General features: G+C 38.7%; 1 protein-coding gene across 9 annotated transcripts in view; it reads left to right on the plus strand.

Annotated features, from left to right (window-relative positions):
• Window positions 1-12,728, plus strand: part of nav2a (neuron navigator 2a) — a 304,501-nt gene that overhangs the window by 163,092 nt on the left and 128,681 nt on the right. Inside the window, exon 1 of one of the 9 annotated variants that reach the window (XM_028473418.1) lies at window positions 12,015-12,279. The exons of the other annotated variants lie outside the window; for them this stretch is intronic. Within the exon in view, the coding sequence (XP_028329219.1) occupies window positions 12,208-12,279 (72 nt within the window). The 5' untranslated portion in view covers window positions 12,015-12,207. Of the gene's footprint in view, window positions 1-12,014; window positions 12,280-12,728 lie in introns of those variants that run through there. 9 annotated transcript variants of the gene reach the window in all.

Here is a 12,728-nt window from a genome sequence, read left to right on the forward strand (position 1 = left end):
CATGTGAACAGTTTGGGAAAACAGGGATGAGTGAAATAAATGAGTGGGAGGAAATGTGACGTGTTTGTTTGTGTGCTGACAAAGCGACTCTGAAGATGGATGGATGGACAGATGGGTGGATGAATATATGTGTGTATTACTGCTGGGTTGTGCCGTCACTAAAGGAGTTGCTCCTATGTTTGCTCCTGGTTGCTTTCTCACATAGTTAAAGACCACACCGTGCTTTGCTTGAGCCGAACCTACATTGTTCAGAGGACCAGAGTTCGCTTGTTTGCTCCGCACCAGAGTTTCATTGACCTTTCACAATATCTCAAAAAGACCGGAGTATCCAAGGAAGCGAAGCATGGTGCGGAGCAAAGAGGCATGTGTGAAAGCACCCTAACTGTAATTCAAGTACCAATATCAAAAACAAGTGGTATGTTTATCAAACGTCAAATAACATTTTATTAAAACAAACTTTTACAAAATTCTTGAACGCATTCATCTATAAATAAATAGATACTAAAATAATTTGGTGAAACATCATGATATATCACTGAATCTTACACTCTTAGAGGTCACCATGCATGTGATGGGGCTTTTTCTCCATCTGAAATTTAAAAAAATCAACCATTTTATTTATTGTGTTTATGTTTAATTAGCACTGGACTGACATGTCTGCTACTCCTATTGTTTATATATCAGGAAAAAAAAATGCTTGTCTCATCAGCCCAGTTTCATGGTGTCAGTGTAGTGTCAGATTGCAAGCGTGGAGTGGTTTCATCATAGTGATTGTTTTCTGATGAGAGGAATGTGCTGACGGACTGCGTAAAATCTCATTTGTGCAACTGTGATGGAAATACGAACAGGCTCTGCACTGACTGAACTCTTCATTTAAAGCAGCATAGGCAGGATCCAGAAACCAGACTCCATAGTGACACAACGGCTGTTAGTGTAACTACAGTCATCAGACAAGCCGGTGTGCAAGCAGAGGATGACAGCCTTAGTCATCCACCGTTGATACAATTCTTTTTCTGCACAAGAACATGGATTATCCTTAGTTTTGATTCTTGGACAATGTAAATCAATCTCAAATGGGGGTACGTGTAACCCTAGGGATACGCAATGGCACTGCAGCGGGTACTTGAGAGAGAGGAAAATTAATAAAGTGTCAGTCTTGGTCTCACCCCAGGCGTGAGATGACCAGAAAAATTGATACAAACTATAGAAAAAAATCTATTCATGAGCCACTAAATCAGGTTTTTTCAACCTTGGGGTTGGAACCCCATGTGGGGCCACTTGAAGTTTAAATTAGGTCGCCTGAAATTTCTGAAAAACTAAAACACATTTTTGAAATTTTATTAATTATTATTTTTTTTTTTTCTTCATTAAAACAACACAATCTTTAACAACTGTATTTCTATACCTTCACTTTGTGAAATATAAATCTAGTTTAAACAAAATGCAGTTAAATAAAACATGATCAAAAACTAATTCTAGAAAAACAAATGTATTTGGGGTCGCCACAAATTCTTGATATTAAAATGGGGTCATGATCAAAAAAAGGTTGGGAACCACTGCATTAAATACTGTTTCTTTCCACTAAAATGTGTGATATCACTTATTCATTCCATCATTATGCTCTATACAGTAGTTGTTTTTAAATAGTTTTCTAAGTCGTACAAAGGGGATACTTGGATTCGGAAATAGGTTTGAGAACCACTGACGTAAAGAGATTCACGTTTGTTTGTGTTTGACGTTCACTTGTTACCCTGTGCGCTGATCTGTTCTGTTTGTTAAGCTTATTTTCGGGTCGGACTCAGATATAAATATCTGAATGCCTGTCGGGTTTGGGTACGATCCTAACCCTTAACCGTAAGACCTCCACGCATGCTTCCGCAGAACCAAACAGTAGTTCAGTCCACTGCGCTTGCCTTCTTCCAGCCTCCAAGCCTTCTTCTTATTTATTTACGGCAGAGTGGACGCCTCTCCAAGCTGCGATAACGTGCATCAGTGTCAATTGACGTCACGTTTCCAGAACTAGGCGGCAAATTCGGGCCCAGAATTATAGAACAAAATGCATCACAAAGCCTGTTCATGGCAATAGGGAGATACAGTATGTGTGGGTGGGCCCATTCTTTTTGGTTGTGAATGCTTCATCACCCATTGGCATTAAAAGACTTAAAATGAATGTTTATTTTTTCACAAATCCTGAAGAAGGACAGCCATTAACTCTGCTTTGTTGTTAAGTGTTTATTTTCTTTATATTGTCAGAAAACCAAGCAGGCGGTAAATATTCAACTGCATCTGTGACACGGAGATAAACTCCAGGGCCAGCAGGTCGTGTGGTGCAAACAGAGGAGAAAAGAGGCCTTTGTAACAGCTGATGGAGATGATAAAAGTAGGAAGCAGCAGATTTAATAAAAGTAATTTGCTCTAATAAGCGGCCTGTTGAGTTTACACGTAACACACACACACACACACACACACACACTCTCTTTCTTTTTCATTCCTCCCAGTCTGTCTTTCCTACATTCTCATTTCTTATCTGGATCTCCTCTGAGGCCAGAGAGGAAGAGGAGATGGAAGCATCCAGGTTATTGCCAGGGCCCCCGAGATGAGCCGATAAGCATGGCGGCCCTAATTATACACCGCTAACACACACACACACAAGGCATGAGTGACAGCTGCATTTGTGGGTTTTGTTGTGTGAAAAGGAGGAAGGGAAGGCCGACAAAGGTCTGCACACGTGGATGTGTGCACACTCAGAAATGAAAGTGACCTTCCCTTTGATTATGAAGTGCGGTGGATGTCCACAGTCGTCCTCGTTCTATCGCGGGTCCATTGATTATTGGATTTTGGTGTCAACACGTGCTCTACGCTGCATAAATCTCTGTTCATGCTTTATGGGTTTAATCTTGAGTCGAGCCATGCTGATATTTACCCTGCAGATTAAACATTTATGGAGCTTTATGTTTTTAATCAAGACATATTGTAGTGACATGGTATATGGCGACGTAAGAGTGTGTGTGTGTGTGTGCGTGCGTGTGTGTGTAGTTGTGATAAAAGACTTCTGCAGCTTCAGTTAATCTGATCTTTTCTGAAGTTATTCTGGCAAATACCTTTTATGACAGTTTTGTTGCCATTAATGACCATCGTGTGTTTATTCTTCACTCTGGAAGAGAAAAGATGTTTGTCATTTGTAGATAAATGCTTGGTTAGGCATAGAGCGTATGGGTACTCTCATCATCTATCAAATCATGATCTCCTACTTGCTAGTTTGTCCAAAGTTTCTTGGTATTTTTCCTGCTTTGATGCAACAGACTGCGATGCCCTCGATCTCACACAAACTTATAAATAAACCAGCAATAACTCATGACTGTGTAACCATCTAATTCCTTTTCATAGATTACGTTCTGATGATGCAAGACAAATTTATCTGTGTAGCGTATTTCAGTGCAACATAAACATTAAACTGTTTAAGGTAAAGTTACATCCTCAGAGAATTGTTGTTTTGCTCACATCTCAATGGATTTCATGTGCAACAGAATTTGGAATTGAATTTGAAAATCAGCCTGCAGGAGTTTTAGTAAAAGATGTGAGCAGTTGCGAGGACGCAGCCTCAGTGTGGACTGGTAGCGCTAACTGGGCCATTTTACATCCCAGTTCCATGATGTTGGTGACAATGACACTAAATGTAGTTTGAATAAATATTTGTGTGTGGCAACTAGAGGTGGGCGATATGGACTAAAAAAAATGATCTTGATAATTTCTGGTATTTATCACGATAACGATAAACATCACGATAAATAAAAAAATATAAATAAATAAAACAATTCCCAACTTAAAGTGTAAACAGGCTACAATGTCTGCTGACTCAAAGAGTTCATGAGCTGATATTTTATGGAATATATTAGTGCATGCGTATCACTCTATTAGTGTTATTGTACGAAATTAATTTATTAATTTAAAATTCAATTATTTTCTAAAAAAAAAAAAGCACTTGAAAAGCACAAATAACTCCATCAGTGTTTTTACTGTTGCTGCATCTTGTTTCATTTATCTGATAATGAGTTACATAAATTCATGGTTGATAAATAACTGATTTCCTATAATTAAACCAGATCAAGCTGATGATGTAATCATTCAGTATATTTAGGTGTAATAATCTCAATAGTTACATTAGTCTAATGGGACCAGCTTTGTCTTGTGAACACGTGAAATATAATTAAAAAATATTGCGTTTCACAAGTTTGGACGGATGAATAGTGACGTTAATATTATGCTAACATTTATTTCATTTAGCTTTTATTCTTCTATACAAGTTTTAAATCTGACCATAAACAAATCAATGGCTCTCTGTGGTTTTATGACAGTAAGACGTGTTCTTTTTACTTGGTCTATTATTCCTTATATGGAGTGGTTAGCATTAGCTCTTAGCCCAGTCTGTGTGCCGGTGGGTTAGCTTAGCATAGTTAGCTTTAGTTGAGTTTCCAGTTCATAATCGTTGCTACGGGTTCATCTCTGTCCCTGTGTTTGTGGAACTTTGGGTGGATCTGATGAAGGAACTTGGACTGGGTTCGTTTTGACCTGTTGAACAAGGATTTTATGGGCATTCTTGGCTAAATTGAGGGACAAATGGCCGGTGGCCTTCACTAATTTCCGACTTGGGAATTTATCGTTTATATCGTGGGATGACAAATTCTTACCGGTGAGAATATTTTTGACGATAAACGATAAAATATCGCTCAATCCTAGTGGCAACACAATTTCCTCATAATTTACGTACCGCAATGATATTTATTCGTGCATTGTGTCACAAAATCTTTGTGGAGTTATCACCTTAACCATAACTTCAACCCTGAATCAAGTGTTACAACAAGATGAAATTGTGCAAATTCACTTCCAATTAAAGCACGTTGAGTTTGAAAGATGTGTCGTGGTTTCACACATTAAAAGTGACACATTTAACTGTGAGATCGAGTCGTATCTTAGAACTCATTCACACCAGTGTTAATTCAGAAGGCAAACTTTGACTGAGTTTTAGTCCAAATTTAGTAATCAGGACTATTACAGTTATAGGCTAGTTTTAGTCAACTCAATGATATTCAGATTTTAGTCGACTAAAGTACATGGGGTCAGAGTTTATGCATTTTTTTAATGGTTCAATTACCTTTTATTTACCGGATATTGAATGGTATTGATTAGGAATGTAACGGTATTCCAGTTTTGATATGCTTGTCATAATGCTGTGGCATGTGACAGTATTAAACTTTTTTGTTTTTTATATGTCAACAAAGATATAGATATATTTTGATCTAGTATTCGTCAACATGTTTGTTTTTTCTAATAGTCAGGTTATTGTCACACAATCATAAGCTTGGTTTCCATCACAGGTTTTAGCAAAATAAAGGCAATGTTTCTAAATGTCCACAAAGTATAATTGCGTTTTGAATGTGTTTCCATTGAAGGCTGTTTTGGGCAGGAATCCCATGAAATCTCATCCCGCAAGACTTTACTGCAGGAAGACGGACACTCCAAACCTCCTTATAACACTCCGTATTCCTTTGTTGTTTCACGTCTAATGTGGCAGTAATATTTAAGTATAACGATAAGAAATGTCCCGGTCTCCTCTTCTGTTTACACGTATGGCGTCATGTTTATTTGGAGAGAAGTGGTCATGTGACCAAGTACGTCACGTCCTGTGACATGTATTTGCAGAAAAGGTGTTTCCATAGCGCTTTTGCGACACATTTCAATATCGAAACCTCTGAAAAAAACCTCCTTATGAAAGCATAAAACTTTTTTGCGACTTTTTTTTTAATTCAGTCATTTCCATTACCAGTTTTCATTGCGCTATTTAGATTTTGCTCATTTCCAAGGGTAATGGAAACGCAGCTAGATTCTGAGGTCCATCAGAGAGGCTACTACTGGTTAAAAACAGCGCGTCTGTGTGGATATAATCAAACTCTCATCCCTGACACAGAGCTGACTCACAAAAAACAAGGCTACAGTGTGAGTACAGTAAAAACAAAACAGGCCAGAGGGCTTAACATTTCAAGATAATGAGCTGAGCTGCAAACACAATCATTATTGAAAGAACCACTGTTATTCTTGTTCATTATTATTTTTGCTTCATGCCAGAAATTGCAACCACATTCAGTAAGTAGCAGTCACTGGAATAAGATGCACAGTGTGCATGATATTAGTAACTAAAACCTAGAATCACCATCGAGGAAGATTTTAAATTGCATCTGTTTGGTTGAAACGCATGAGTCAACATGAAACGCAATGATTCCAAATCGGTTCACTCATAAAAGCGACTGAGAGACTTGTGTTTGTAAATGTTCTCTGTGGTGAAAACAGTCCTTTCCCTGCAGATGTGCTGCTTGCTCGTAACAAACTCTTTAATAGCACTTGCTGTGCTGCTGTGCCTTCATGTGTATCAGGCTGTATGTCGTAGGATGCATCATGATTAGAGGCTTCAAGGCCGACACCACTCTTCTATTTCCACTGGGTAGTCACTAAGGCATCCATGTGGGAAGTATTTATGATTTTCTGTGTTTTTATTACAAAAAACCCTCACAGTTTGGGAATAACAACAGTCGCTTGGTAAATTATGTGATCAGAAGATTGAGATATATTTTAAGATGTCAATTTATGTATCACATAACATCACATTGTGTTGTGGCTCTCTGGTTGTTAACCCAGTTTCCCATGATCCCTTGCTCTCAGATGCAGTTTTCAAGCCAAGTTGTTTTGTCTTCCACGGCCTCAGCGAGGAGCATGCGTTTAAAGAACCAAACATGAGGGCTGCTCTAGAGCTTTTTGTGGGCAAAAGCCACTCGAGAGTAAAGATGGAGTGGATCGGCTGGTTCATAAAAACTGGAGAGTTTAGCAGTGATGGTTCTCTACATCTAACTGGTGATAGGAACAAAGAAAACATGAGCTTTGGATGTAATTGCTTTATTATATAAAGGAATATAGTGTAATACCCTTGGTTTTTGTTAACACAGACTAATTTAGCAGATGTTAGTGAAATCTGAAGTAATAGATCAAGATTTTAGCGTTCAACTAAATTTGTCATTTTATGTGTTGTTCAGATGCATTTTTAGGTAATATGAGATTTTGATGCTTTCATGATCAAATTACTGTGACTCTGCCTCGGAAATGCACCATATGGCACTTTGGCCTCAACCATTTCACATTCTATATTCTTAAAAATAAAATAACATAAGGGCTCGATGATACGATAGACAATTATGGGCTCACAATAAGTTATGATACAATAGTTTTGGAAAGAAAAACACCCAAAAAAGAACTCGCAATTAGCAAAATAACCATTCTTTTTCAAACTTTAACGAGACATACTTACTAACCAACTCTGGATATGAGCTTAATGTCATGATTTCTTGTTGCACGAGATATTGTTCCACCTTCATAGATATTCACCTGAACAACTGTAAATAGAAATGCAACTTTAGTCAATATTTCATCTAGAGAACATGCTCCTCCTGCTTTTTTGTTGAGAACATACACACAGATCCAGATTGAAATCTGCACCCAGATAATCGAACCAAGGGAATCAAACCCCTACATACCTAAATAATGAAAGCCATAAAATTGTACAAAGCATTGAAATACTACACAATGACTGAAGTAAGTACAGATTTATTATATGTCGTACGGACATTATTTACTTATGAATGTTTATCAAACAAGAGTTGATCTCTGTAATCTGATTGATCCACTGTTTAGCCAAAACATGTCTGGATTAGAGCTCAGCACAGCAGCTGGCAGAGCCACCATGGTCCTCTGTTCATATCACACAGATCATTGACAGAAGCATCTGTCTGCATCCACGCAGGCCCGTATGGAAACAACCATTGCTACTCAATCAGTGATCGCCGTTCCCTTTCCTTGTGGCACCCTCACTTCAGATTTTAGTGTGAATGTGAATAAATTCATCCATCATTTCCCATCAGCCATCTGCCAGGTGGCCCGCCCGGGTCAGAGGGGATGTTTGGCCACATGTCACCGTCAGCTTGGTGCAGATCGGAGTGATGCAGAGTCCTGCTCGATGGAGCTGAGCAGCAGGAGGGGAAACCAGAATGTTTCTCAATCAAGTCCAAAGAAAGATCAAAACTTCCGCCAACTTCAATACTTTTACAAGATTAATTCAATTCAATTCAACTTTTTGTAGTTCAAATTACAACAAAGTCATCTCAATGCGCTTGTTAAAATATAAAATTCATAATAAGAAGGAAAAAACCCAACAAGATCCACATGAACAAGCATTTAGCGACAGTGGGAAGAAAAAACTCCTTTTTAACAGGAAGAAATCTCTGTTAGAACCAGGTTCAGAGGTGGCAGCCATCTGCGTCGACTGGTTGGGGTGTTTGGACAGAAGGACCAACAGAACTGATAGAGAGATAGAACATCAGTCTCCCAGACTAGTTGAGCCGTGAACCACAGATCAGGAACTTCCATCATCAGCTTCACGACACCTGAAACAGAAAGAGAGAGAAGGACGAGGAGAAGACACTGACTGCAGAAAAACATGTTACAGTCTTATCAAGTCAGCCTGTCTTGGCCTTGGGCCTCACTCCCAGTGGCCTAGTCAGCACTTATTGTAAAGGTGACAAATCTCTTCCCGTGTATTGGTAAGCTAACAGTGACTCCAAGGTCTGTAAATGCAACCGTTTATAGACGAGCCCATGTCCGCTCTAGTGGTTAGGTTATGTTATGATTTAATTCAGCAGACGCTTTTATCCAAAGCAGCATACAAAAGGAGCAGTTGAGGTTAAGCGACTTGCTCAACATTCCACAGTGATGGTAGAGGTTGGATTCTGATCCTCCGATTACAAGCCTGCTTCCTTAACCATTTTGTCTCAGTGGCCATGTTTACATGAGAGCTTTACTTCCCCTTTAATTCAGAATATAAAGTTAAATCCTCTTTAAACTGACCTTGCATGCACTTAATTCCAATGGTCTTTCCGAATTAAACTTAAATCTGAAGTAGGTGGCTGGTTTATTCCGATTTCAATTCCGAATGGAATAATTCGACGCCCGAAGCAAGCGTTGGACTCAAGCCGATACTATTTATTTAAAAGAGCCATAGAAGATATGGATATAATGAAAAGTGGATGGACAGAAGAATAAACGGACATTCACACAAACTTATCACACGGACAACGGCAGAACGAAACAGACTATACTGGAGGATGTGAAGCCCTGCACCAGATCACAGAGCTTCACTAATCATCGTAAAGTTCTTCTTTTACTCAAAATTCTGTAAAGTGCAGATAGAGCAGTCGTTGCATTAACCGTCAGCTTTGATTGGCCAAAGTACGGCGTTCTGCCTCCTTTCTCCTCTACTCTATCTCCTTCTCCTGCTCCGCTGACCAAAGTGAAACCATGTGTTATCCTCGGGCTGCTGCTTCAAAACTACAATCAAAATAAAAGTAAAAACAGTTCTTATTATGTGGTCTTCTGTGTTGTAGCCGAAAAGAAAAGGTTTGCTGTGTGTTTTTTTACGATAGACGTGAAGACGTCACGTTCGCTCCCTGTCCAATCAGAACCCTTCCCAACCCCCTGACCTAAAGCGGAATTGAATATAGCAGATTATACGTGTTTTCATGCAAACTTCAATTTGAAATTACTATTTCCATGTAAACGCAAAACAGAAAACTTTAATTTGGAGTAATTTAATTCAGATTAATGAAATCCAAATTAAAAAACATCAAGTAACCGCGGCCAACGTGTCTCAGCTCAGGTAAACGCAATATAAAGTCTTTACTGCAGTTGTTTTTTGCTCTAATAAATCCACACGAGTCCCGGTGTCAGTATCCATGTTCTAAAGCAAGTGGAACACAGTTCCTTGGTGAAGTTGCTCTAGTTTAGTTGCTCTTGGTGTGAATTACCTTCATCACTGGAAAAGAAAAGGTGATGGTTGGACATGGCCCGACACCTTACACCGGAGAACCTGTGTGTGTGTGTTTTCTGTAGTCTACCGTATCGCACCATGTGTGCAGAAAGAACACTCTGATTTTCTGTCAGTAAAGAATGAGGATCTCTGTCACATCCAGGAAGGAATCATTATCCAACAGAACTCTGGAACATGACCCAACATGTCTCGTCTTTCTCACATTTCTGACAACAACCTTTACAATAAGCTCTTATCTTATGAAAAGCACAGAGTTTTTACCAAATATTGCAGCTGATCATCTGCTCCTTAAGAGTTCTCAGATTTTTTCTAATATTAAAAATTGAGTGGAGTGGAGAAAATGAGCAAAAGGATGAGATTATAAAAATGACTTGTTTTAAGTGATATGTTGTCACTTTGACACCTCAAAAGAGCTTTGTTTGGATTTTGTTCTGTAAACCTCTACTTGTGTCAAACTAGCACCGCGTTGTCACATCCTGATGTATGATGGCAGTGGTGAAAACTGCTAGTTTGATCACGTGCGCAGAGCAGGGATGTTTGCAGCGTAGAAGAAGACATGATTTTTCTTCTTTTGACATGTTTTCTGTTGCTAGAATGAGAACCTCCTAATGCCTGTCCTTTCATTCTCACAGTAGCAGCTTTCCTTAATAACCACAACTTTATTTATATTGTGCCTTCTTACAACATGGAAACAGAGTGGATGCATCTAAACAGAATGAAACTCGACCAGTGAAGAGGAGTTGTTTATAAGAAGGAGGGTGTTACAACGCCCACAAACATGACCCAAAAGTCTTCTTGACCTCATCCTTTAATTGCACTTACCATGTCCAACATTTCATTCATTATTATTTTTAGTCGTAAAGCAACAGCAGCACAAATAAGGGTGTGCATTGCCATGAATCTGACGATACGATACAATGCATGATTCACAATTTGCGTGTCACAATACGATATAACACGACAAATTTCGATACTAAAGAATACAATATATAATGCAATATCAATAATTACAAAAGCTCTGACGCTGTAAAACACCCACCTTGGTACCTGCGCTTATATTTTTATTTTTACTGCACTTGTGTGTATTGTGTGTACTTTCTTTATTATTTATTTCTGTTGTATTATGTTTATATTGCACTATATTTCCATTCATATTTATTTTGCAGTATGCTGCTGGCCCAGAGAAACAAATTTAGATTTTCATGGAAACATAAAAATGACAATAAAAAACTAGAACCTTATTTCATTTTTTTTAAAACTTGCGAGAATATGTAAATGATAACTAACTGTAATTCAAGTACCAATATAAAAAACAAGTGATATGTTTATCAAACTGTCAAATTACAATTAAAGAAAAAAGTTTAACTTTTGCTTCTACAACTTATTTAGATTTTGTTGAGTTCCTAAATTATTCTAAACAAAGCTAAAATGCATTGAGGAGTTTAATAATGTCTGATGTGGTTCACTGACACCTAGTGACCAGGCGTCATTCAACATTTCTTTTTGTATCGTTACGATAATCGCGCGGTTGATTTTTCTCACACCCTTAACAACAAACAGGCCTGGTATATCTACTGCAGGATTGCAGTGACTTTTTGCTTTGCTTCCCCGTGCGTGCGTGGGTGTGTGGAATATTTGCAAATATAAAGTGGTCTAGATTTCTACAAAGACAGAGTGAATCTGACCTCAATAAAAATAAACCCCAGGCTTCTAAACACCAAGTCCATTCTCAACTAGTCAACAATTAACCTGAGACCTCCAGTTGCATCCAGGTGCATGAGGAGAACTCGTGACTCAGCGGCTGCTTTGGATCTTCATGTTATGATCTTCAGGTGGGAGAGATTAGTACTTTGATAGCTTGGCTTTTTTTTTTTTACAGTAACATGTCTGGAAAGATCATGTCACGTGTATATTTTCTCTTGCCTTTGATTTTCTTATACAAAACAGTTCTCTGTCCAATGACACCTGGAGGATTCATGGTATACCTGCTGTTTAGGAATGAGTCGGGCTCTATGACTCACAGACAGGGTGAATGACAACTAGTGTGTGTGTGTGTGTGTGTGTGTGTGTGTGTGGTGGAGGGGTTAGGATACTGTCAGGGGATCTGAGGCTTCACTCTGAAGTGTTGCTGAAGCAGAGCTCCTGCACAGACAGACAGACAGACGGACAGACGGATGAACACTGTGATGAGGTCAGCAACACCACCATCTTCCATCCTCTGGAAGTTCTCCAGCTGTTCAGTCTTTGGCTGAGCTGATTTATTGAGTCTTCTTCGGCCTCCCATGGCGACTTACGGTGTCCTCCGCGTACCGGCCAGGACCTACAGCCATTTCTCCTGTGACAACTACAAAGTGGTAAGAGCAGAGCAATGGTTCGAGAAAAAATACTGTCAACAGTCCTGTTTTTGTCTATTAAAACAAGCTGAAACTATTCAAAGTGCAGATTTAGTGATCATCATGCTACAGATGTCAGCTGAGGCTACTTGGGAAATGGAGATTTTAGAGGAAAGGTCATCTTGAAATAGAAACATCAGGGACTGAGCTGGATCTCCAGGAACTGCAACGTTATTACAGTACACTGTAAGAAATTGCTGCAAAAATACAGCAATTTTAGCGCAGTAATGTACTGTTCTTAGTAAATGCAGTTTAATACTGTAAAAGGCATTGCATTTTTGGAAAACTGTGCTAACTGCAATTTACAGTAAAAGCTTGCACTATTAAAAAAACAGTATTTTTCAAACTTTTTTTATACATTTTTTTTACGCTATGGCATTTAAATAGTGCGAAACATAACTTACATCTGC

The sequence above is a fragment of the Gouania willdenowi genome, chromosome 3 (genome assembly GCF_900634775.1).
Source record: "Gouania willdenowi chromosome 3, fGouWil2.1, whole genome shotgun sequence".
Classification (NCBI taxonomy): domain Eukaryota; kingdom Metazoa; phylum Chordata; class Actinopteri; order Blenniiformes; family Gobiesocidae; genus Gouania; species Gouania willdenowi.